General features: G+C 42.5%; 1 protein-coding gene across 2 annotated transcripts in view; it reads right to left on the reverse strand.

Annotated features, from left to right (window-relative positions):
* si:dkey-70p6.1 (uncharacterized protein LOC570575 homolog) overlaps positions 1-22,305 on the reverse strand; it is a 28,594-nt gene extending 6,289 nt beyond the window's left edge. Inside the window, exons 1-6 of one of the 2 annotated variants that reach the window (XM_048241650.1) lie at positions 21,957-22,305; positions 4,621-4,955; positions 2,648-2,705; positions 2,387-2,474; positions 947-1,048; positions 483-859 (exon numbers count right to left, since the gene is read on the reverse strand). In XM_048241650.1, coding sequence (XP_048097607.1) covers positions 483-859; positions 947-1,048; positions 2,387-2,474; positions 2,648-2,705; positions 4,621-4,754 — 759 coding nt within the window. In that variant the 5' untranslated portion in view covers positions 4,755-4,955; positions 21,957-22,305. Of the gene's footprint in view, positions 1-482; positions 863-946; positions 1,049-2,386; positions 2,475-2,647; positions 2,706-4,620; positions 4,956-21,956 lie in introns of both variants that reach the window. The other variant, XM_048241649.1, reaches the window with a different exon arrangement.
* Positions 22,306-27,907: the final 5,602 nt, after the last annotated feature.

The following is a 27,907-nucleotide window of genomic DNA, read 5'->3' on the forward strand; positions in this document are numbered from 1 at the left end:
ATGCATCTAAAGGGAGGGTTTAGCCTCATTTCCCTGCTAAGTAAGGACTGCATTCATCATATGCACAGAGTAAGAGATTCAATTTGTTACACACCTGTATTCTCTCTAATGTAGATCTTAATCACTTTTAGCCTCTTATGGTTATTGAGTGCATTAGTCATAAACTGACTTACAAACAGCACCAGTTATTTATTCAAGGCAGAACGAAAGTCAGATATTTCACCCATGCAGTGATCAAGCCTAATTCCCTGGCTTTTCATCCTGGTGTAAACATGGTACTAGCACACAAAAACAGATTTTCTGACACAAATCCCACCTACTAAATCAGGTACTTTCATTGTTATTGAAAACAGGAAAAGTCAATACACAATCAAAATGAACTCATGGATCAGACCTCAAACCAGCAGTTCTCTCTGCTATGCCTGTACGGGATAACCAGCATGTCAACAAAGACACTTATGGTCAGCTCTCATGCGTCTTACCTTGGGGAAGGTGGGCAGGTTGAAGGCGTCCATGTTCTTGCGGGGCATCTTCTGGCTGTGTGGGTGAGGTGGGGGTGGTGCGGGGTGTGAGGGCGGCCCGTGACGCACGTCTCCGCTGCTGTGCCTCTGCTGGACGAGGCCCTCATCCGTCTCCGTCCCGTTGTCCCTCTTCTGCGCCGCCTTGTCCACCTTCCGCACCTTCCGGATGCAGGCGTACTCGGCGGTCTCCGGCGGGCCCGGCGGTCCCATCACCTGCTGCACGTTCTCCGGGTCGGGCATCCCTCCGTCCACGCCGTCTCCGTCCGGGTCCGGGGGCGCAGGGGTGTTGGCCGGGACCGCCGGAGGTGCGGGCGTGTCGGTCTCGCCTGCCCTGCCCCCTACTATGGCATAGAGGGCGTCATCAGGGCAACGGGTCGGAGAGGAGCGGCGGCCCACCTCTGAGTATGTATGCTCTCCATCCTCACCAGTGCCTGGGGGGATCTGCGGTAGCTGGCGGTCCGAGTTGGAGCGGCGGCTGGGAAGCAGCAGCAGGTCCATGCTGGCCGGGCGGTTCTTCTTGGACGCCTCTGAAGAGTGCCCATCCGAGAGGAGAACCATTACTCACAAGTCATGAGGTCAAACTGAGGTGAACATATCAGGTGACACTCATGGGCAGGGGTCTCAAACTCCAAACTCCAAATGCCCAATTCCGGCCTGCGGCCTAATGTCAAAATAATAATGTAATTCGGCCCTTGAGGGTATTTTTTTTTTTTTTTAAGTATATTTTTGGGCTTTTTGTTTTGCCTTTAGTGTGACAGGACAGTAGAGAATGACAGGAAGCGAGTGGGAGAGAGAGTCGGGGCGGGATCCGGAAAGGACCACGGGGCGGAAACCGAACCCGGGTCGCCGGGTGCGACAGTGCAGGTGCCCCAGCCAAGCCGCACCACAGCTGGGGCCCCTTGAGGGTATTTTTAATTGCGACAACAACACTGATTAAAATAGACGATAGATCCAAGTACGGTGACAAATCCCATTTGTACTCTCCTCCACCAGTTGCTAGACATCCAGAGCTTCGATTTAAGACCAAATTCACTGCACAAAGTTTGCCATGCAGGTTTAAATAAGTTATGAGAAGAAAATGTTTTTATTTGGAGGCTATGAAACTGACACACATACCTGATTTTTTATGCAGTGATAGTCCGCGGTTTTTTTCTTTTTTATAATTTGTATTAATATTTATTTTATCATTATTTTAATTATAAGCTAATGGGTTGTTAGACACAGGTGTCTGAAAAAGTCAGATAAAAATATTTGCACGGTTTGTGGTTATAGGCTAGTTATAGTTTACTATTGTTGGTTTACATCTTGCAGTTTTTGTTAATTTGTTATGAGGGTATTTGAAAAAAACAAATTGCATTTTCAGCATAATTTGAGGTGCTTGCCATCCAGTGGCAAATTAGATACATTTTTTTGTATTATTCTTTTTAACTTTCAAGCCTGTTTATGTCAAAATCCAATGGTGGTCCTGCCCAATCAGATGCTTTTTGTTTTTATAATTTGTATTAATATTTATTTTATCATTATTTTAATTATAAGCTAAGGTTGGGTGTCTAAAAAGATAAAAATATTTGGCCCCAGCTCATTTGAGTTTGAGACCCTGCTCATGGGTGTAGCAAGAATAGCTAAACATTATAGATCGACCTTCTGTCAGATCAAACAATGTATTATAATACATTCTCTTTGAAGTGAACATATATTTAAATTATGTTAGATTCTAGGCAATTTGTAGTACTGCATCAGATACATTATCATTATCATTTTAATGCTATATACACTGTCAAACATTCCCTCCCTGGTATCCTATTCAAGGCTCTAATGAAAAACCACATATTACCAGATCTCAGCGGCTAGTCAGAGGTACGTACTCTTTCCGTTGCAGTTCAGTTTGTTCATCTCGTGCAGCTTTGTGTCAGACTTGCTAATGGACCGCAGCTTGGACTGTCTCAGTATACTCTGAGAACAAACAGCAGAAAGAGAACATTCTTTTTTTTTTAAACATGTCAAATACAGACTCATTTACACCATACACAAACGATATTTGAAGAGCCATGCTGAAAAGGAGTAGCCATCTTGACAAAGGTTGGGTTGGTGGTGAATGAAGAGAGACGGTGATCTTTGGTGCTCACCATGTCCATTAGCCGGTGCTTTCCGCCCTCGCCGGAGCCACTGTGAGTCTTGCCCTTCCTGTAAAGTGGCATGCTAAATCAACTACTTTGTTTGACTTGTTGGTTTATTTCTTTATTCTATATATCAAAAAAGACTTTAACTGTTTTAGGACAAAATCACAGACCGCATGCCCATACAAATGTTGAGAGACAAAGAGGAACATGTCAAGAGGATAACTTGGAAACGACAGCGTGAGACTGGGACTGAGTGTTGGACTCTGAATGTGTGACAACACTTACTTTGATGATTTGACTTTAAGACAAAATGCTAAAAAACGTATTTCATCCCCCCGTAACAAGACAGAAACCTTATGCGCCTTTGATCTCTCATCAGCTCTGCTCTGGGGATACCTTGTTGTAAGCGGGTGCGGCTTCAGTGACCCATGACAGCAGCTACATGTTTGGTGTAGGAGACAGTACCAGATGTCTTCTGGCACGGCGCTAACATCTCTCCTTTTGCTCTGAGGTGTCTGTGTGCGCCTACACCAAAGATGGTAGGCATCTTTGCCTGCACTGTCTGCCTGCCCTTTGAGAGACATCCATTCTCGACGACGCCCTTTTCTTGTGATTTTAACAGCTTGTCAAATGGTTGTGGTGCTATCTGTCTCCCAGTGCCAGCCAGTTAAAATACCACCCAGCCAACATGATTAAATACCTTAATAACTCTGTAATTTGACAAAGTCCAATAATCCACAATAGAGTCGTGAAAACTACTTGTGTTAATACCCTCTGCCAATTAGCACCAAATGAGCTCTGTAAAACTTCTCTTGAAGTTTATTTTTCATTCAGAACTATTATGTGAACCCAACCATTATGTTTTCAAGAACCAAGCTGTCCCTGATTGTGCATGGGCAACATCAGGAGAGAAACTTCACTTCATATTTCAGTTACGTGCACCCCAGAGGAAAGACTTATTTTCAACTTACCAAGCTTGGTGTCAGTTTCAGAGCATTAGGCTGAGTTACAGCACTGTAGTATAACAGGAACATTTTTTTTTAAATATCACAGCACGAAAAATAGTGGATGAAAAAACCTTACCAATCCAATAGTCACTAATACTAGAACAAATGGTTTAAAATCCTCCAATTACAACAGAAATAATGCAGCTATTGTGACTACTAAAATGAGGTCTCTGGTGGAGTTTCTGATTGCTGGAGAGGAGAAAGGAAGAGTTTGGGAAAGAGGGAGGAAAGACAAATGTACGGAGAGATAGAGGAAAGACAGATACAACAGAGGGGGAAGGAGACGAGAGATGAGTAGCGTTTTTCCCCTCTTGAAAAATCGGTGTCTGTCAGGACCTCATTAACCGTGACACCAGTATTGTTTATCATTGTGATTAACTCTCCCCACTGTAAATGATGAACAACATCTCTGGCCAAATCAATCCTCAGATAGTGTAATGACACCATGACAATGCAGTGTGTCAAAGCCAAGTTTGATTTCTCAAAGCCCTTTTTTTTTCCGTCTCTTTGTCTCTGCGGTAGTTTAAACATGAGGCTTGCAACGAAAGGCCCTCGGCGGAGTCGGGTATTAGCCGAGGTCAGGCCTGTTGCACAGGGCAGGGAGGGTACTTACTGTTACCGGACAGAAAATCTTCCTTCTAAATCATCCTGCTTCACAAATAGATCACATGTGATTAAGAGAGAATGTAGTTCAACTTGTTTTCCGCTATGAGAGAACAGTATGAGGATGATACATTCAGAATACAATATGCCATAAAGGCAGCTTGTTCAGATACACGGAACACAGAATGACCACACAAGGACTGAAGAACAGGAACAGTGACGACGTCGGGGAAAGGGGTGGGGGAGGAGCCAGGTCCACGGCCCCAACAAAGGTTTGAGAGAGGGGGGTGACGATGACATGTTGTCCAGGTCCTGAGAGGGGGTAGTGGGGGTTTAGAGGATTGGGGGTTGGGGGGGGTTATTCCTCACCTCTGGCATCCCACACAGAGAACGACGATGAGGATGGTGACGACGAAGGCTGAGGCGGCTGCGATGGCCCCCAGCAGCAGGACCTTGCCGTAGGGAGGAGCAGTGAAGTTCACCCCGTCCTGCATGGAGGCCATGTGGGAGGGCTGCCACACTCACACACGTTCTCTCTCTCTCCCCCCTCTCTCTCCCGCTCTCTCTCCCCCACTCACTCTTCCTCTCCTCCCTCTCTCTCTCTCTCTCTCTCTCAGTATATTTCTCACTCACTCGCTCGCTCTTTTGCTCCCGCACTCGTTCACACACACACTTTCATCCAGTCGCATGCACAGTCACAAGATCTGGAAGAGAGAAAAGGAAGAGGGAGAAGAAGGGAGAAAGAGAGGGGGAGAAAGAAGAAGAAGGGAGAAAGAGAGGGGGAGAAAAACAGCATGGGGAGGGAGGGAGCGGGTGAGTTGAAATCATCTGAAATTCTCTGGCCCAGCTCCCTTGAAGAGGACCCAGTCATTAGAGGAAAAAAATAGGACATAAATAAAACAAAATACATATCAGATCAGGCTTCATCGAGTCAGTGTACATACTCCATGAGTTGTCATAAATAAACGTAGCCTCATCCATCTCCTCTCTGTGCCAGCACTGAGCTGTGAATAAACAAGCGGCCGTGCCAGAGGAGGAGGGGGATGTTCCTGCCCCCGATCTCTCTTTATTAATCTTACATCTCTGCGTCCGCCTTTTCGCCGGGTCGCTGCCCAGTGCCTGTCATTCTTCCTCTGGCTTCTTCAGCCGTCTTCTGCTCTCTTGGGACTGGGGGCGCTTGTGATATTTCCCCTCTTTGTGGATTCAAGTGCATCAGGTTTGCTACCTGTGCAATGCAGCTACCAGGGCAGTGCTCACATAAAAAAAGCTACAGGTGTACCTGGTAGCTTTTAAAAAAAAAAAATGTTTCTACGAGTAAATGCTTGCAACAATAGTGTATCTGGCATCCTTCATACATATGAAAATTAACCTTTCCTTGCTCAGATCTAATGACCTCTCTCACCCGAACAGAAGCCAGCTCTCCTGACATGGAGCATCAGAGTCCCGGCATCCCCACCCCCACACCATCGCAAGGACTCCAAACAGCACTTGTTTAATAGGGGATATCGGAGAGTGTTCCCGAAGACAACAATTAACCTCGACCGCAAAGCCCTATGGGAGACTCAGTGGAACAAGACAGCTGACTTCAGTTTTTCACCCACAACACACCATTCATTTGACTCATGACCCCCCCCCCACACACACACACACTCCACGTCCAATCACACCACCCCACCCCATCCATTCCAACACTCAGCAACCAAGTGCACTGTGGATAAATATCAACTAAAAACGGCACATTAAATCTGGATCCTTAATTCATATTGCAAAAGGCTGCTCCTAGAATGCATAGCCTACATACTAAAATACAATCAAAATGAGGTGCGTTTGGGTTATTCATTAAAAGTAAATCATCGGCTTAGGTTTCTTTGCGTATACGGCAATTGCGTATAAATGCATTTCTACATACTTGCACACGACCTGAGAGGAAAACTTTATTATCTGTGCCACTTATTAAATTTAGAGGCAATTTCTCATTGTATGAAACAAAAGAACACACTATATATGTAAATGACAATTTGGCTGTGCTTTAATCTTTGCACTCAGCTGCTTAAGGAGGATCCAAAGCAGAGAGTGAGTCACAGCACAGGCTAAAAATACTTCTGTGCAAAGGCACAGCCACAGAGAGCGAAGATGCAAAGAGAAAAACAACAGACAGGACCTATGAAAGGATGAATGTATGTTGCCGCAACTATTTTTTTTTCAGGGCAGGGGTGCTTGATCAAAAAAGATTCTGGAATATGATAAAAACTTTTCCAGCGTGACGATTTTATCGCCAGGGGAAAAACTGCTTTCTACAAATGATCTTTATTAAGGTTGCAAAGCCGCTGTCATGTTTTGACACCCTATCTTTATCAAAAGGTGCCTATCTTTATCAGAGTGCCTATCTTTATTCATCTTTTTGTTTAAATCTGCCTATCTTTATCTTCTATCTTTATCAAAGAGTGCCTATCTTTATCAAAGAGTGCCTATCTTTATCAAAGAGTGCCCTAGAAAGGTTGGCTCTTCATTTTTTGTTTAAATCTGTTGTGCTTCTATACATAAGGACCATTGTCAGAGGTAGATACTAGATACACAAAAATATTTCATTTTTACATTTAAACTTAGACCACATTATTATTGAAGTCAGATACAGCAGTAAATTCTAGCTAAGGTCTCTTCACTGTAGCTTTAATATTATTCTCTTGCTGTAAGTCAATTTAGATAAAAGCGTCTGCTAAATGAGTAAATAAGCAAAATAGAGCACAGGCGTTTGTGACATTCTGTTGCTATGTCCAGATCATTTTTTAAAGTTATAAACAGAAAAAAACTCTACATAGCACCTTAAAATTGACATTAATGAGCAACATCTTACTCACAAGAAGTTTAACCAAGTTTAACTTGTTTAAGGTTGTGCTATGAAATGTAAGTAGTTTCCTTGGAAACAATGAACATAGTGTTTGCATTAATTCCTGAGCCTTTAAAACAAGGACAAAACAAATATGCTCTTAACTTGTATCATTACTGCGAAGTCTTGATCTAACCAAAGATTGTTCTCTGTAGAAATACCGTCTGAATCCTCCCTTCAGGCTCCAATGCAAATACCAGGAAAATCTTTCCCAGCTCAAGCATATGCCGAGGAGGTTTAATTCCTGACTGGAGGTCTTTAAAAGAAAACATTTGCCCCTTTATTTATACAGTCTATGCAACTGCCATGGTGGTGAAGCAGTGCAAGGTTCCCATGATCTTTTATTGGATCAGCCATTAACCTTTACAGAGCCATCCACAGAGTCTGCATATCAGGGGTAAGTGCCATTTAACATGAAATGCTCTATATTATGCACAAATACAAACCACACCGTCCCCACATACACTCTATCAATAGACCATGCACCTATACAACACTTATTCCATATACTTCTGTCTGCCTTTTTCTTCATCTGTCGTAGTCTGTGTGGAAAACTTACAGGAATAAGCCTCAAGAGGTCATATTTTACGGTTATTTTAGATCAGCTAAGGGGCATTGTTGGGCACAACGTGAAGGTAAGATTCCTCTTAAAAGTTTAATCGGAGAAACATTTGATAGATTGACCGATTGACTGATCAATTTGGGACTGCACTGTTTCAGAGTTTCAAAGAGAACTTCAGAGATTGACCAACAGTATGCTTACCAAAATACAATTGCATTGACTAACACATTTTATCCTCAAAATATGACACCTGTGTGTACAGTGTGTACATGAGGCTACAATGGAAAAGTAGAGAAAAGACAGATAAAATCTCCCTTACAAAATGAACCACTGGAAGCTGGTACAAAACCCCCAGAAAAAAAGCATCCTTCATTTTGTTTCAGTGACAGCCATGCTGTTGCCTTCAGCAAAACTCACAGATATCCACATAAGCATGTGCTCAAACTCTGGGGGAATCATTAGGGTAAAGAACAACAGGACTCCATCATAAGCCATCCTATTTAATGAATCCATATTAGTATCTCTCTTATTAAAATGTTCTCATCACACAGACTGCTTAAGACAGACTTCATCGGACGAGAACAGGAGGTCTTACAGTCTACATTGCTGCAACTCCTTCCCTTTGCCTGAAGTGATATTTCAAACAATATTTCCTATGCTAGGGTGTCTATTCAAATTTCAGCCAGGCACCTGTGATTCTGTGAAATGTCTTCTATCCATAATTATCTTATCTACACTTTATTAGGTGCATCTTGTTGGTAGTGGCTTGGACCATTTTTGCCTTCAAAACTGCCTTAATTCTTCATGGCATAGATTCAATAAGGTGCTGGAGATTTTAGTCTATTTTGACATGATAGCATCATGCAGTTTCTGCAGTTTTGTCGGCTGCACATGATGCAAATCTCCTATTCCACCTCAAACAAAGGTGCTCTATTGGATTGTGATCTGGTGACTGTGGGGTCTCTTTGTCATGTTCAAGAAACCAATTTAAGATTGTCTAAGCTTTGTGACGCGTTGTGTTATTCTGCTGGAAGTAGCGATCAGAAGATGGGTTCACTGTGGTCATAAAGGGATAGACAGGGTCAGCAACATGCAGACGTTGGTTTAAATGATGCTCAGTCGGTACTAAGGGGCCCAAAGTAAAATATCCCCCACAACATACCACCACAAACAGCCTGAACCATCAATACAAAGCAGGATGGTTCCATGCTTTCATTTTGTTTATGCCAAATTCTCACCCTATCATCCAAATGTCGCAGAGGAAATCGACACTTTTACATTTTACAATCTTCTGTTGTCCAATTTTCTTGAGCCTGTGCCAATTGTAGCCTCACTATCCTGTTTTTAGCTGTCAGGAGTGGACCCCGGTGTGGTCCTCTGCTGCCGTAGCCCATCTGCTTCAAGGTACGACGTGCGGTGCATTCAGAGATGCTCCTCTGCATACAGTTGTAAGGAGTGGTTATTTGAGTTACTGCTGCCATCAGCTCCAGCCAGTCTAGCCGTTTTCCTCTGACCTCTGGCATCAACAAGGCATTTTCGCCCAGAGAACTGCCACTCACCCAATTTTTCCCTGAATAAAAAAGGGTTGATGATGAAATGCATTGAGTTGCTGCCATGTGATTGGCTGAGTAGATATCTGTGATAATGAGCAGTTGAACATGTGTACCTAGTCGGGCAGCCGTGGCCTACTGGTTAGCACTTCGGACCTGTAACCAGAGGGTTGCCGGTTCTGAACCCTGACCAGTAGGCAGGGCTGAAGTGCCCTTGAGCAAGGCACCTTCCCCTCACTGCTCCCCAAGCGCCACTGTTGATGCAGGCAGCTCACTGCGCCGGGATTAGTGTGTGCTTCACCTTACTGTGTGTACACTGTGTGCTGTGTGTGTTTCACTAATTCACGGATTGGGATAAATGCAGAGACCAAATTTCCCTCACAGGATCAAAAAAGTATATATACTATACTATACTAGTAAAGTGGCTGGTGAGTGTACGTAGGTCTCTTGCAAATTGCAACTTCTTGTTCAATACTCTGCTGTCTTCTTCTCTTGTCTATTTCACAATCACTTTTTCTATTTTTGTCACATTTTCACATGTAATTCCACACTTCACCATTACAGCTTGAGGACACTTTGCTTTATCTTGTTCTTATGACAAACAGATTATTGTCTACACTGTGCTGTTTATATTGCATATAACCAAGAAAGGCAGGGAAATAGACAGGGAAAGTGTTTTTTTTTATGTCTGAGAGGAAATTGTCACCTAGCTGATCCAGAAGTATCTGGGCCCTGGCAGCTGAATTGAAGCCTAATCTAAACATTCTGCTTTATTGCATCACTGGCTATGTCCTGATATTGTACCTCTCAGAGGTATCCCTGCATGATGTCTGGCTCTGACAGATGCCAGCTGAATAATGTAATTTCACACAGATTTCTGATGGAAGTCTGTGGGTAACATATTACGCAAATGACATTGCAAAATACATTAATACTGATCATTTTAAATGTGCAACATATGAAAATTGACAGACAACATGCATAAACATACCAAAAAACAACATTTTCTTCTCTGCACATAGCCTATAGTACCATCTGTTCTTTTATGAGATATTTTTTCGAGAGAACACTTTTTTTTTAAATTGCTAATTTTGCCAGATGCCAGTTCCCTGACACTAACACAAATCCTGGTCATGACACTTACTGCCGCATCAGCCCAGGAGGAATTTCACCTCCCTATAATTAGCTGTAATAGTTTATCAGTTCATAGAACCTGCTGAACACATAGCAATGAGGTATGATGAACACCATTCAGAGATACAGTAGGTAGCCAAGATCCATCCAAGATCTCATCCAGCCAGGACAATGTCTCTATTCATTTACAGCATTCATACATGCACATAACACATGGTTCCACAGTTCAAGGTTTTGAGCTGAATTTACTGTTTCTTACAATGGCTCTCTCACTGCATTTTGTTTTGTTGAGATGTTTTGATAGATAAGTGAGCCTTTCATAGGCCACTGGATTAGCTTTGCTAAGGCATACAGAAACTCAACCGGCAGCTTTCTCTGCAACAACACAGTGACAGCCAACCCGACATGCAGACAACAGGAATAATAGACACACAACACACATATTCAATTCATGGATGCCTGGAGCAACGTGTAGGAATCACCCTAGGAGATCTCGCCGACGTTCACTGCCATTAGTTCCAGCTTAGATGATTGTCTGGAGTGGCCATGGGGACAAAGTGGGTTTCTGTGTTTGGGGGGGTGAAATGGGACATACAGTGAAATAGCACCAGTACACAGAGACCGTTTCAGCCTGGAGACACTGAGAGCCTAATGATTCACTCGGTAGAACAGAAATTTAAGGTGTGGATGGGTACAAAAAAACAGTGGAAAACAGGCTTTGTTTAGGTAGTGACTTGCTATCCTGCTCAGTAATTGTGCTCAGTGACAAGAGATGGCATTGTTTTTATAGTCGAAAAGTAGCTATGAAGATGATGGCCTTAATGTAACAAATTCCACAGATGTTTCTGGTGTGTATAATTCACATTTACAGTGAGCATTTGTAACATTTCCATGGATGAGATTTTAGAGATGTGCTTCAAGTGGTATAGCAACAGCATGTTGAGATTCTACCTAGCCAAGAAAATTAGAATGTTAAAATCATACTGGCACCTAAAAAACCTTGAGATACTTGGACCCTTGTAAAGTGCTCTTAACACAGTGGTGCTATCAACTGGCTCTTCACTTAAGCATTTTATCTTTTGCTACTAAATATTGATACAATTTGATTAATAAATCATTACTCCCATGGTGGAGAGTGGTATCCAACCAAGTGCTTTTTGAAAATAAATTAAAGTTAACTCACTACCTCCATTTATGAGACCATCTTGGTGAATAAATTAACTGGGTAAATCAGTTCAGAGAGCGCAACTTCTTTCACACTCCTGACATGATCATGCTCACCAGAATTTCATCTTTAATGATGTCTAGATCTAGGAAATAGTGGATTTGTTTTTGTGGGGTTTTTTTTCCAGAAAAGTGTTAGAGTACAGTTATGTGTTTTTATAAGAATATATGTGGTGAACCTTGTATGGTGCAGGCTCTGACTACAAACAGCTATCTCTAAGACCTTATGTGAAATGATCAGTATTTTACATTTTTCAACATTCTCAGATTTCAGTTGTCATGTAACATGTCTCCAACGAGCACGGGAAATATGTTGTTTTGTCACTGACATCCAACCCCAACCAAGTGTTCCATGCTAGAGTAATGCTGAAGCTATCTAGATAAAATGCTAAATGAGCCTTAGAGGAGACCTCTGACTGTCAGCACGTGATTGGCCCTGGCCCTGAGACCAGCAGTTAAACAGCCAATTACGGCGAGTCAGCAGGAGAGTTGGAGGTGCTCTCCATCATGATGTCCTCTGCTGAGAAACCCTAAATTACTACCAGTAAAGGCAGCAGGAGTCTCTCTCTCTTTCACTCTCTCTCTCTCTTTCTCTCTCTCTCTCTCTCTCTTTCACTCTCACCCTCTCTCACTCCCTCCATCTCTACCATCCACACACACACAACTGGAGTACTCTTCTCAGATACTGATGGAACATTGGGTACCTGGCTTGTAGGTCAAAAGGATTACTTCTGCCCACAAAAAGAAGTAGAAGTATTCTGAGGGTCTGACTGGTTGTGAAGAACCACAATCTCAGCCTGTGGTGTATAACATGAACCATTACAAAAACCTCCTTAGACCTCATAAAAATAAACTCTCAAATTGCACAGGTTTTGTATTGCCTTTGATTATTTTGTGACTACTTTCAAAGCACTCCAGCAGAACCAGTAAAATGGTTCGCTTTTGTTGTGCTTCAAAGTCTTAACTCACAAGACATTAAAAAGTCACTGAGTCCTGGCTTGTGTCTAGAGACTGCCAGCAGAAAATGTGTCTCACAGGGAAGATATTATAGAATCACATAAATCACAAATCTCAAATCAGACAGAAAATGAGAGCTGTCTTTGAAGATTTGGTATCTGAAGATAAATGGTTGTGGGCATGCAGCAGTATTACCCAATAATACCCAAAGGTACGACTTGTGTTCTGCCAAGGAAGTGTCAATGTGCACTCTGTCACATGTTCAGAATCTCTGGTACACCTACATCTTAGAAAACCAAGTGGCAGTTCAGCATTGGATGTTTAGTGTAGCTTCTGTACCATACATATCAATATATTCTTCAGTTAAATCTAGGTGAACTTTGCCAGTTCTGTGTACATTGTGGTGTATGTATGAGTGCATATTAAGGTTCTTAGTGTCCTCCACCTCCGTGCCCACCTGTCCATCTGTGTCCCCTCCCCTCCCTCCTTCTTCCACCGTCCAGCCCCTCACCTGCCAGCACCTGCCCACCTGGGCCTTCGTATCCGCCAGCCTCTCCACCAGCCAGGCCTCTCTCTCCGTTTCGATCTCCCGTATATTACTGCTGTTCCTGCTCTGCTGCTGCTTCCCTCCACCAATTCTGTCTGTGACATCCTGGAGTGGCCTACCCCCCCCCCCCACCACCATCACCACCCTACCCCCCCACCCACCACCCACCATCACCATCTCACCACCCTACCCCCCACACACACCACCATCACCACCCCCACCCACCACTACCATCACCATCATCACCACCATTACCCCCTACCCCCCCACACACACACCACCATTACCCCCCACACACACCACCATTAGCACCCTGCCCACCCACACACACCACCAGCACCCTGCCCACCCACCTGTCCGCTTTGCCCAACCTCCTCTCTAAATGAGACTGATGCCTCAGCACTACCCTGCCATCCCCATCTTCAAAGCAATCTCTCCTTCTCTCTCTCTCTCTCTTCCTGCCAACTGGACAGAGCACACAGTGATCAGTCCAACCAGCTACTTGAGTACCTCTGGCTGTCTCTTCTACAAAATGAAGGCCCTTTCCTCCTGCACAACCCCCCACACACACACACACACCCTGGCAGTGCAGTCTTTGCCCATCTCTCACCCTGTTGGTTAATCCCCTGTTTCCCAAATCCAGCACAAGAAAAGAAGTTCAATTACTTGTGAACTTTGGCTTGCCAGATCCCTGTGCTCTGCCTCTTCTCCAGGCAGGACTACCTGACAAGACGAGTGCAAAAGGAAGCTGCGAAGGAGGGATTAGACGCCAGGGTTCAGAAAAGCTCACCTGTCATTTCTAAACACAAACTGAGCTTAAGGAGCAAGCCCTCCTCTCATCTATCACTTCCTTCCTCCCTCTCTTTATCTCCATCCCTTCCTTCCCCTCCCTCTTTCTCTCTCTCTCTCTCTCTCTCACACACACACACACCCACACACAAGCCTTTTGGCCTGTGTAGTTGAAAAGGTCACCGCCGTCTGAGCATACAGGGCCCATCCTGCATTTAAAGGCGGCGATGTCTCATTATCACCATATCTGAATTCAGAATGCATGGGTCTGTCTCACCAGAAGTCAACTTTAATGTCAAACTCACACACACGTCCTCCCGCCCGCCCACCAGAGAAGAATTCTTAGCCAGGCCCTTTAGATTTAAGATAAAGACGAACAGGTCATATGTGTCTGAATGGTGTGAGGAATGTAATGTCACAAAATCATGTGGGACGGTTTCTGAGTACTGAGCATTTCTGTTGTGATTGCGATTTCTCAGTTTTACATTTAGCCTATATGATGGGACACAGATTCTTTCCCAGACACTTTCCCAGTCTTCATAACGCAAGAAGCAATTACAAGCTAACGTCTCCAGTCTGTGAGTACTCATAGAGCCTGTGCTGTAGACAATGCTACAACTATTCCCAAAGCAGAATCTTTGATCTTCAGCAAGTTGCAGTGCAATGAGGGCAGGCCTTTTTTTTATCAAAGCGTTTGCTCCCTCGAAACTGAACCTCTGACCTCGGTGCTGCGTGTGAGTCGCCAGGCGAGTTCTGCAACAAACATGAGCACAAACATGACACGGGTAGTTGCAAACATTTCCCTCACTCAGATCATTGGTGTATTGTGCGTGGAGTCTCTCAGCGAAACAGAGGCACTAGCAGAGGAGACTCAATGACTGTTGTTGTTGTCTCTTGGCCTGAGTCCAGGCGCATCCCTCAAACATCAGCCTCCCAGCCCTCTCCACAGGCTGGGTTGCTCAAAAGTAAACAGATAAATATTGAGCAACTTTCCAACAATGTTGACCCTGTTTCCTGTTTTCCACTCCTCACAATAACACCGCTTCCCATAAGAAGCCCCCTATCACTTTCATGTCCATGTTTAGGTTTCCACCTGTCAACAAACATTAAATTGACTACTGTAATCATTTTATCTTCATATTTTCATTAAAAGGCTATTGATTTTTCAGATTTAGTGTAATAACATTTTAATGTATCTGATCTCAGGAATTGGAATTCCAAAAAGGGCAGAGAACACTATTACAGTGTCATAAGAGACATTCAATTTCAGATGAAGTGTGCTCATTTGAAATATCCTTTACAAACAAAACATTAATGACCCTTTTTAATGAGGATAGGGAAGAATCTGTGATGATGTCAAAGGTTTCACCATCATGACAAGCTGTATTTCACACTGTTGCCAGATTACTGTAAAAAAAAACAGAAAATCCCAACCAAGTCTATTTATAAAGAATAATCTGCATAATTTGGTCGTTAGGACCATATATAGAGCATATAAAAATGGTCACTTGGTATTAAACAAAATATTTTCATTAACCACAACAAACTCATGTGTTGGAGACAATGGTTTGATGGAAAGAATACATAGCCATCAAGTCACTTTTGTTGTAAAGGACTGATGAGGCCATGGATGAGGCAGAGGAGCAGGAAGCCCTCTTATCTTCCCTTAGGACCACGAATATCCCCAAAGGACTCCCAGATTGTCTCTCAGTCAGCGGTGTGAATACTGCACCCTGGTGGCCATAATTAACATCTGGAGGACCTACTGTATGTCTATGTGCTGTATGAACTCAATGGCATGGGTTCCCAAAGTGGGGGTCGGGACCCCCCGGGGGGTTGCGGGACACCGAGGGGTGGGTCGCGAAATGATTTCCATAAATCAAATAAATTTGGGAAAAATAAAAGAGCTGTCACTTGACCGCACTTTAAAGACAGATTTTAATTCCAAGACGCTTGCTGAGTTCTGAATTTCAGTCGAGAGGGAATATCCACAGCTATTCAAGGCGCGATGGACGTACTGGCGCCCGTTTGGCTCCACATACCTGTCGAAAAAGACTTTCTCTGCACTGACATATATTAAAAACAAATACATATCGCGTCTAAATGTGGAGGATGATCTCCGTGTGGCCGTGTCCACAATTAAACCAAAAATGGACTTGCTGTGTTCCGCGCATAGCGCGCATCCATATCATTAGATGACATTAACGCTGAAACAGAGTTGCCAAAATGTAAATTTGCGCAGCAACAATGTACATATGTTTACAACAGTTTGTGGATATTACCCTGACTGAGATATTCTTCTGTTAAAATGGAAATTAAAGTAATGTTTTAAGTTTGCACGACAGCAATAATGTGCACTCATGTTACATGGATATTATTTTTTGACTAAGGTATTCTGCTTTTATCATATAGTAAATTTCTATATGTAAAAATCATAACAGGCTGCTCTGTTCTTTTGTGTGTTGTCGTTAAGCCCGTGTTTGGATAAGCCTAGTGCGTATGGCCAGTGAGCACATTTTATTTTATTTTTTGAGTCACATCCAGGGACAGTGGGGGTCGCCAGTCTCTGGCACGGTTATTTTGGGGGTCGCGGGTTGAAAAGTTTGGGAACCCCTGGACTAAGGCATCTTCATCTACAATGTACATTATACCTGATTGCTTGGCAAGTTGCTCACATACTTCATACTTCTCCAATTTAAACTTAATGAAACTAAAAAAAGAGTGTAGTATAGAGTGAGTGATTTATGAGTTGGAGTCTAAATTGCAGGAGCCAAAATAAAAGCATTTTGTGCATTCCAAGTTATTTGTGTAATGTATGACCAAGAGCTGTTTGTGGCCATTCTCTTCCGGCTTTTGCAATGCTTCCACTTGCAGATCACGTCGGAGCAGACACCCACTCCCCCTTTTCTGCCAATTACAGCTCCAAGAGAAAGAAGGAGAGACACAGAGACATGGGGGACTGACTGACTAGCATGGCTTTAATTACCGCAAAGCCCTACTTTCCACAGGGAGGAACTGGCACGACGCACCCCAACACCCCAACAACCCCCAAGACATGACTCTCTCTCTCTTCCTCTCTCCAATCCTCCTCTTCTCTCTTCCTTTCTTTCTGTATCCGGATAGACTTTTCAAACATCAGAGGGAGAAAGTGTGTGTGTGTGTTGGGGGTGGGGGGGGGTTGTTGTGAAGAGGTACCAGACTCTTTCATGCCAGTATGTTGTGAGAAACTACTAATATTTTATGAAGGATTTAAAATGAGACACAAGCTTTATTATATACTTTGCTTTCTCCGATATCTGTGAGTGAGCCTGAAAGTGACTCATTTTTCCATCTCTCTAATATCGAACCTATTCCTTTCACATAAAACAATAATGCATTTCCTGGTTGACTATAATAGGTCTGGTCTTGAAATTATTAATAATGTCTGCTGTCTATAGTCCATCTGCTATTTGCTTTTTGTTCATTTAATATGTTAACAAAAAATAAACATTTTACCTGTTGGTCCATGGTGCAGGGGTATTTTCAATGCCTTTGTTGGTATTCAAAATAAGATCTTTATGGCCTGTGTTGTCTTTAAAGTAAATTGTCTTTAACAGGGGCGGTGATCAAAGGACCTTCCTCTATGACTTAATTTCCCCCATCATTAAACATTGACCTATGCAGCTAAGATATGGCCAAAGGAAAACCGTTAGCAAAGCTCAATGCTTGTCATACAGAGCAAATCAGCTCAAAACATGCAGACATTTTAAACATAGATTAAACATTAACAGAGCTACATACTAATTGAAAATATTTGATATTTGATTCTTATATTGAATATAAGATTGACAGAATGATCTTCTGTTCTGATTTTGGTTTAAAACAGTGTTTAATCCTACAAGTAATACTGGACGAATCCAGACTAAAATACTGTATAATATAAGTCTCAAAACCACTTCCCCAAATGCCACACATCCAGCACTATATCACATCCACGAGTCAGTGGGAGAAACAATATACTGTGCAGCATCTTTCTTAGAGGAAAAGACTATTAGAGTTTCTTGCAACCTCTCTCCTCTCTCTCTCTCTCTATCTCTCCCAGCTCAGCTACAGTGATATCTCCTCTCCTCACCAATACAGACATACGCATGGCCAGTGAGAGAACAACATGGCATATTCATCATCATTGTCGAGTGAAGCAAAGCGTGATGAATTCTAAAGTGGGTGTGTGTGATTCAGCTCTGACCAGAGAGCTGTTCTTAGGCGAGGAGAAAACTTAAATGAAGTTTTTTTCCCCCAGGTTTCTTATCGCCATCCAACAGGCGCAGGTGGTGGGCACGGGAAGCTGGTGACGGGGCAGGGGTTAATATTTACTCATTTGGGCACCAGTGCCGAGGAAAACAGGTGAAGATGAGGTTACGGTTACGTTTATGTGTAGGGATGGGTGGGTGACTCTACTGGTGGATTTCAAACCTGGAAAATATCTGGGGCGCCAACTGCTGAAGTGAGATGGAATTTCCAGTGGGGGTTCATGTTTGTGTGGGGAATTCTAAAATCTGGTTGGGGGTGAAATGAAGAACACTATTACAGGACTTGCTACATTATCAGGATGATAAGATAAAACCAAGTAATAAAGGTTCTGATTTGCAACTCAATTTCTCCATATAGGGTATTGAGAACCCTGGACCTGACTGTCTAAACATGGGATTCTTTGATATCAAATGGTGCTATAGGACAAGCAGAACCTGACTTCCAAACTGAGATTTTGCTTATTTCCAGATTGCACATTTCCTCTGTGATTTGGCATGCCTGTTAGTGCCATCTCCCAATGGGATGAGAGAACAGCAGAGGTCTGGCATTCTGGCTTCACAGTGACCTATAAAACCCTGCAAACAGCGGGCCTACAAAAAACCCAATCTTTATACGAGGAGGCAGCGAGGCCACTTCTTACCTGAGGCATGGCTTCATTAGAACCATACCTTGTCAAAAGTATAACAGAACCCTCTTTGATGGCATGTGGAACATAATTATCACAATTGACTTTGCTGGTTATCTACAGTGATCAAATCAATCAGCCTAATTAAAGGGCAGAGGACATCTAAGGTCAATACTTCCCCACTGTAATTTGTTGCATCAAATGAACATATGGCCATGCACACACTGACACGGATTGCAACAGTAAGAGAGGACTAGAAAATAGAGTAGCGGTTGGATATCCTTAGTATATAGGTACAGACATGGCCAAATTCGACCAAAATGGAGTTTTCAGGGACAGCCATGACACAGTCGTACAATAATCAACACAGTTTCCTTTTGCGTGGCTTTCTACAAACAAGACAGTTTGTACAAGTTGTGTTATTACAGTCTTGCAAAATGTATCGTGTGGATTTTAAGCTGCTGCTATCACAAACTGTGTTCTAACAAGCTATGGTGCAAAAACAAATTGGTCTCTTTTAACAAACGAATATAATTTTCAAAAAAGTGCATCTTTACTAACCAATCAGGACCATTCCAAAAGGCATGGTCTTCGCCTGGCAATTATAACTGCACAATAGAAGAATGGAGATGGACCCATAAGAGTTACAGTAATTACAGCATCATCTAGCAGTGAACACTACTTGCAGTAGTTTTAAGGCTGATGCAAGCACCTCTGAATGTAATCAATATGTCTATAATATATAGATAAGGAATAATACTGATCAATACAGGTAAATCCAGCAGATATGCCAAGGATTTTTATATGGTGATGGGAGACAGGGCATCTGGAAAGTCCTCCAATATAGTGTGGCTCTCTTGCCTTAAACGTGATGGAATACTATAGGTTTTGTCCTAAATAGCACCACAGGTCTCTTGTGCCAGTAAATCAACAACCACTAATATGACACATAAACCCCCTCGTTCAGTACAGGCAAAGATGAGAGAGTTCATCAATATTAGGTAATTGGTAGATCCCTGTTTTTCGTGTCTTGCCGAAATTACCTCTGCTTGCAGTGTATAAGTAAGTATAAGTGAGTACTCTTTTGATCCCGTGAGGGAAATTTGGTCTCTGCATTTATCCCAATCTATGAATTAGTGAAACACACTCAGCACACAGTGAACACACAATGAGGTGAAGCACACACTAATCCCAGCGCAGTGAGCAGCCTGCAACAACAGCGGCGCTCAGGGAGCAGTGAGGGGTTAGGTGCCTTGCTCAAGGGCACTTCAGCCATGCCTACTGGTCGGGGTTCGAACCGGCAACCCTCCGGTTACAAGTCTGAAGTGCTAACCAGTGTGTGTGTGTGTGTGTGTGTGTGTGTGTGTGTGTGTGTGTGTGTGTGTGTGTGTGTGTGTGTGTGTGTGTGTGTGTGTGTGTGTGTGTGTGTGTGTGTGCGTGCGTGCGTGCGTGCAAGGCATATTACAGACCATGGTTTAGACTGGACATCTTCCAGACACCCAAACACAAAGCCTTGCTCTTTTTTGAGAATTTGTCAGTATGCATACTCTCCCTGTTTTTAACTGAACATTGACAACTCCTCTGTTATTTTCCTTCTGTATGTGAAGAATAATAACAAGTCTACCTCAATTTGATCAATCAAACTGACACACATGTGAGTGGATGACCTATTTTCACCAAGTCAGTGAGCTAGTTCACACAAGGTGCCTGCCACCCCCCAAAAACATACACAATCATCTAATTTGATGCCCATTGATAAAGCTAATCACCATACACACACACATTAGCACTGACTTCCCTGGGAGCATCCCTGTTTTGGTGTGTGTGTGTGTGTGTGTGTGTGTGTGTGTATGTAAAGTGGTGTTCCTTCAGTATACATGCCTCCCCAAAATGGACAGCGTTATGGCAATAACTGATCGTGGCTAAGCATTTCGCATATATTTGAACATCTGTGCATTTGGTTCCACCAGATTATCATCTGACTGATCTGCATTGACCTAAGGTATGCGTCTGCAACTATATTTCTACGAATAATTCTACGCCACAGCGCTCACACCCACCCACCCACACACACACACAACAGCAGATACATACGAATCTTGTTAAGGGGGTCATGCACCTCTCATCATGTCTCACACCTTTAATCGCCCCCCACCCCCTAATTTCTGAACCGTTGCTGCACACCAGCGCTCCACCTTTGCGCACGTTTGGCATTTTCCTCTAATAAACAACCCTTACAGTTAGGACTGCGGCGATTAAATCACCCGCATACAACAGGTTAGAGACAAAAATCACATCAAACACACAACACAGACGCTGACAGCGGTTGTCAACGCCTCATCTACGCGAGCGATAACGCAGTTCAGACGCATGCAATGAAATGTCATCAAAACAAGTGTGGATTAAACAAGTAATTGGTATTTTTCAGCGTTTGCCTATGCGCTTGTGCAGCAGCTAAGCGCGGTCAACCCTATATTCAATATGAGTAATTCGATGCTCCCTTGGGTATTGTCCCACCAATCATCATTGCACTCCGAAAATAATCTGGCAAGATCAAAGTAAAATGTACGCGCAGTGCAGACGCCTCTCGGAGGTCAGCTATCCGTACGCCAAAGGATTTCCCCTATTTCTTTCTTCATGAAATACACGACCATTAAAGGTGTCAGTGTATAGTTGATTGGCCCCATGATTCATAGTATTGACCGGAATACTAAGTAGCATTTGTTTAAATTGACTGCGAAGGCGTCAATTTCCATTTTCCTCGTCTGCAGTTACATCAAAGTTCTCTGATGAATCGGCTAATTAACCGTCGAATCACAAAGGGGACTGCGGATACATTGTGGCTGTTGCACACGTGTCTGCTGTTTAAATGTATGACTGAGTAAAAATTAAACATTGCCATCTGAGCTATCTTTCCCCATTCATTATGGATAAAAAGCAATTCATTAGGATTCACACAAACCAGACGACAGATTGTAAAGAAATCTAGGGTATGGGCTAGAGGATAACCTTAACGTATGGGCGACCCCATTTTCCAAATCCAGTTGCAATTGATGCGACATGGGAGAGGTGCATCTGGATTTTACAGGAAGAGAAGAACATGCTTGAGGCAGAACATTGCGCCAGGAGGTCGTACTCACTCAGTTAAGAGATTCAAGGGGCGCGACGCCACGCAGTATCCACCTCGCCGGGCTTCTCTGCGGCTGAATTTCTGGCTCCCGGTCGGACCCCGCAGACTCCGCACGCATAATCAATTATGGGCGCTAAGTTGGAAATTGTATGTGACAGAGAGCATGAATGCAGCATGGCATTTGGCATCCCCTTTATCACATGCTCGCATCCTTCTCTGTGCGCATGGCTCCCTTGCAGGGTGCAGCGGCAGACTGGCACTTCAGTTATTTCTTGTTGCCGCTTGTTCTTAATATTAAACTGTCAGATTTCCTTCCCAGTCTCTCTCTCTCTCTCTCTCTCCGGCTGTTCCTTCGCATCGGTGGCAGTAGCCTACCATGTGACAGCAAAGCCCCTCGATTCTTGTCACTTGTTATTTGTATTTAGCGCCACCTACTGGAAGACCTAAGCACTGTATAAGAATGCAGGTCATGTAGTAAGGCATCAATGGTATTAGGTTGTAATCCCAATGCATGATTCACTGATGTAGAGTTTTCTAAATCCAAACCAAAATATGAAAGAGAGGCGACATATATGTAGGAATAGCTCAGAATTTTGAATATATTTATATTATCTTCACAATTACAAGGGCATGATTAGATAGGCTAGGTCTTATTTATTTTGTGTATTTAAAACCTCTCTCTCACACTCTCTCTCTCTCTCTCTCACACACACACACACACACACACACAGAAGGCTATACTGGGGGAGGGAAGGGTATTTCAGAGGCAGTGTGGTGACAGTGATGATCGTCTTGCATATGTGTGAGTGTGTATTTTCACACGTCTCTGTGATTGTGTGTGACCACTCTATGGCTGTGTGTATGTTTGTGCATGCCTGGATGAGAGTGTGCATTTACTTTGTGACTCTCTCTCTCTCTCTCTCTCTGTGTGTGTGTGTGTGTGTGTGTGTATTCATGTGTCTGAGTGAGTATTGGAATTGGAACTTATGATTTTTTTTTATTCACAAGCAGTTTATGTCCTGATTTTTCTGTTGTTATGCGTTCTTCCACATATGAGATGATATCTGCTCCGGATTGCCAGGTTGGCATTAATCAATTGAGTCTGCTTCAGTGTGGTCCACATAAATGGGATGACCAACACCATCTCCCATCAGCCTGGAAGGATACTTAAACCCTAACTATTTCCTTGTCTGGTTAGAGCAGCTGGTGGATTTTTAGGTGAAGTCATGCTGTCTCTCCTTTGATGGACATCATTGTTAATAAAACTCTGTTATGATTTTTCCTACCATTGGTCAGACTGGGTCTTCATTCATCTGTGGTATCAAAATTACCGTCAAGTGTGTGCCTGACTGTATGACTGTCTATCTATGAGTGTGTGTTGGTGTGTGACTGTGTGTAAGGGGGGGTAGGGAGGGAGCATGAGTGTGTGCGCATGTCGTGTGAATGTGTGTTTGTGTGACTGTTGGTGTGTGTGAGGTGAGGACCCTCCAGAAGGCCAGGGAGAGTCAGACACACACTCAGCGCTTAGGGGCTTCTCTCTGACAGCACCCATCTGGAGCAGTTATGTAGAGCATGCCCTTACAGGAGAAAACACACACACACACACACACACACACACACACACACACACACACACACACACACATATGACTGCAGACACACATGGATACACATACATGTAGGCAGATAGAGTCATCACTGTCCACACACATACACACACACATTCAGATTTAGACACTCAGATCAGATGTAAAAGCATGTGCACTACACATACACACACAGACATACAGGGAAAAAGGCACACGTGCACACACACACACACACACACACATAGAGAGAGCACACACACACACACATACAAAGAGAGAGAGGTACACCATATTCATAACATTTTAGAATTATATTTGAGCATTTATAAGGGTGATTATTTATTGTAAGAATATACCTTATATTACAGTAATATGACCCAAGACTAAACTCCCTTGCATTACCAATTGGTTAAAGATTAATACATGCAGTTGAATAGATTGATTACATTTTATTTTTTATAGAAGTTTCCTTTATTCTGTCAATCTCACTTCAAAGAGGCTTCTCTGAGTGAAACAATGTTTGTTTTTATGTACCCATGACATTACAGCTTAACCAAGCAGCTATTATGGATGGATAAGATTGTAGCTCTTTAAACTCAAGAAAGACAGACTCATTCAATCTCAGATTCATTCAAATCCACACTCACCACAAACAGCCCATGCAAAGTGACAGGAAGCGGATCATCATGAATATTTGAACATTTCTGCCAAGAAAGTTCCAAAAGACCTTCAGCAGTTTCTCAAAGTCACAAAGAGACTCACTTTCCTAAGGCTTCACAATGCCCAAACAGCTGTCACACTCTATCACATGCCAGATCGCTCCCACAAAAGCCGTAGAACAGCAGAGCATAGCAATATATGGTGACATTTTTCACATAAACTCTATTTCACATTAAAGTTTCCCTCTTCAACATACATCAATTGAAGAAGACCTATACAATTCTACTTCCAGAGATGATCTTGTTCTCATCTGTAACCTTTCCCAAATGCTCTCAGTATCCTTCAACCCTTTGTGGCGGCATTCCATGTTTCATTTTTGAACTAAACAATTATAGTTGATATGGAGACCTATGACTTTTGTATCATACGTAACACACATGCATTGTATACATGCAGAGATTCTCACACATATCATCATTTTAACAAAATATCACACACACACACACACACACACACACACACACACACACACACACACACACACACTCACACTCACACACATACACACGCATTTCCAGAGAGTTTGAAAAAAGAGAGATTTCCACACTGATAGGTAACATCAGAATTGAAGAACACACAAAGAGGGTAGTAGAAGAAGCCATGAATTGAGAGCAGCTGCTATGGTTTTATGAGATGTAAAATGTCATGTCCTCCTCAACTGGTCTTCAAATGTGTAAAACATTCATCACAGCTCCCCCAAACACAGAGGTCAGCCATGGAAAACCCATCCACTTCGGGAACATGAGAAAATCCACTGATGCGGCCATGGTATCTGTGGGTCACTACCCTCGAGACACTCTGGGCATGAAGATGGAAAATGTCCTCTCCCTCGATAACTAATATGACTCAACTTCAGATGACCCATCAAGACCCACCCTAATGTGGCATCCCAGTCTATTTGTCGCTATTGAAGCCCTGCATATATTTGGCACTCATTCTTTTTTAACCCCACCATTTGTTATTTGTACAGATAATATGAACAAAGGCACGCATAAGAAAATTAAGATATGACAGAAGTACATTCATCACATTACAGAGAATTATTAGAGAAAGCCTAGGGGCACAGCTGGTCTATAAAATATGAAAGGATATGTTAATATCAAACTAGCATAATGTGTTGAATTTAAGTTAGTAGAAGTAGATTTGTTTAAGTTAGTGTTCGTGCTGGAGAAGTGGCACCTACACTACACAAAAAGTCATTGTTCAGCTATACTCTGGTAATCTCATTTGTTTATTGGACTTATGAAAATATTAATGAAGTTGAGCCTGATAATAATTGTGTCCCATGTAATACCACTGGGTTTGTGGTGTTAGTTTGTTTGTTTAGTTTTCTCAGTTTTCTGAGTGCAAAAAAGTTCATCTTCAACACTTGGCGGTCCGTGTAACGCTTTGCAGTGCTTTGTTCTATTTGCTCCATCCATCTGATCCAAATAAAAAATGTGTTCAATAATCCAATTTTCTATTTTTTTAACTGGTCAGCAAATAGATAATTGCTGTTATTTTCTAAATGTGTCATTAGTCACGCAAGATAAAAAAAAACAGAAACTGGATTGGAAACAAAAGTAAAATTCAGTTAATATTGGATTTTTGCCTTTTTTACCGTTTTTGTTGGGGTGAACCACAAGCGTAGGGGGGTGACCTGATACATATTGGCGCGCGGTGTTGGTGATCACATTTTATCAGCGGATGTAGAGATGGAGGGCTATCAAACACAGTTCAGCTTGCATCAAGGTGCCAAGCGATTGATAATGTCAGCTCGAGATCAGAACTTCAGATGCAGAGGGATACATTGCTGCATCCTGACACTTATGAGTAGGCCCTACGTGTGTAGAATGTTCATGTTCTGGGAGGCTTTGGAGACCTACATGAGCATTACCATGGACTTGAGCTGTAGCCTATAGCCAGTGTTGGGAAGGTTACTTTCAAAACGTATTCCGTCATAGAATACAGAATACATGCCCAAAAATGTAATTTGTAACGTATTCCGTTACGTTACTCAATCTGAGTAACATATTCTGAATACTTAGATTACTTCCGCATTGAATTGCATTTTATAAGTGTAGGAATGCGGCCATCAAATCCTGCTTACTAAACAGGCCTATTCTGGTGTGTTCTTCTGTTCCAAATGGCTGAAGTGTTAGGCCCACATAGGAGAATGTAAAGTCAACTAAGCTACCTGATACAACTATAAAATAGCAAGGTGACCTCTAAAACTACAGCAGGCAACTAGGCTAATCAAACAAACAAAATAAATAGGCTACTTTAAGGGCGTAGCCAGAAATGATAGTTGTGCCTTTGAGATTTTTTGGTGACATTAACCCAGTACAAGTGAGGGGCGCATATGACAGGTGGACCGCAAATGACCTGCAAATGTAAACACTAGTCTACTGTATCAGTGCTCTCAAAATGAATGTGATTGCGTAATGACAATCAAAAACCCCACGTTAAAATATACTACTCGCAAGAATAATTCTTCAGAGGCTGCACCATATAATTCATTTTAAAACGTAAATGTAGATATAATTAGAAAAAAAAATAAAAAATAAAAAAATAAATCTCTAAAAATAAAGCTATTTTAAAGGAAGTATCCGGAGTAAAATGCACTTTAGATAAATTTACGGATGATTGGGAGTACATACGTTGAGTTGACATCAAATCATGTCATTGGATGTGTTTTTTTGAAAGTTCGATGTTACCGTTTTTAGTCAAAACTTCGTTAGCGTGGAAGTGAGAAGGGCATATTATTTCGCCGCTACAAAACGCTATTTTTATACCTCTTGTACAGTTCCAAACAACATTACACTTACGTGGTAGTGAGTAGAGGGTCCCTAAAGCCAAACCGAAGTACCGAACTGAGGGTCCCTAAAGCCAAACCGAACTGTAGAAGAGGTATAAAAATAGCGTTTTGTAGTGGCGAAATAATATGCCCTTCTCACTTCCACGCTAACGAGTTTTGACTAAAAACGGTAACATCGAACTTTCTCAAAACACATCTGAATGACATGATTTGGATGTCAATATGTACTCCCAATCATCAGTAAATTGATCTAAAGTACATTTTACTCCAGATAATTCCTTTAAGTTAGAATAAAAAACTTAAAATGCAGTGCCTATTTTAGAGATGGGTTTGGGGTTGGGTTAGAGATGTGAGTGCAAGATGGCGGGGCTTGGATTTAAACATGGAAACAATTTCATCATAGATTACTTTCAGGAGCTTCTGGGAAATGGAGTTGTCCTAATTTATTTAGCGTGTGAATCAACTTATGAAACAGAGAAGTATCGTCATGTAATCTATTGATTTCAACAATGTAACTGTATTCTAAATACCAACTATTTAACTTGTAACTGTAACGGAATGCAGTTACTCATAATTTGTATTCTGAATATGTATAACGCTGGTACATGTATTCCATTACATCCCAACACTGCCTATAGCAATGTAGGCCTAGGTTATTTGCTGTTGAAATTAATAAATGGATAAACTGATAAATTAGGCATACTCACTGTTTTGTCTTCGTTTAGCCTAATGATAGTCTAGCGTAAAGTGTTAAATAAGCAAAAATGTCCCATGTCAAACAGTGCTTGGGGTAGCCTAGCCTGTATAGCCTAGACTGACGTCGATGCTTGAAATCATTCTGCTTTGGGGAATTAT

The sequence above is a fragment of the Alosa alosa genome, chromosome 4, assembly GCF_017589495.1.
Source record: "Alosa alosa isolate M-15738 ecotype Scorff River chromosome 4, AALO_Geno_1.1, whole genome shotgun sequence".
In the NCBI taxonomy this organism is placed as follows: Eukaryota; Metazoa; Chordata; class Actinopteri; order Clupeiformes; family Clupeidae; genus Alosa; species Alosa alosa.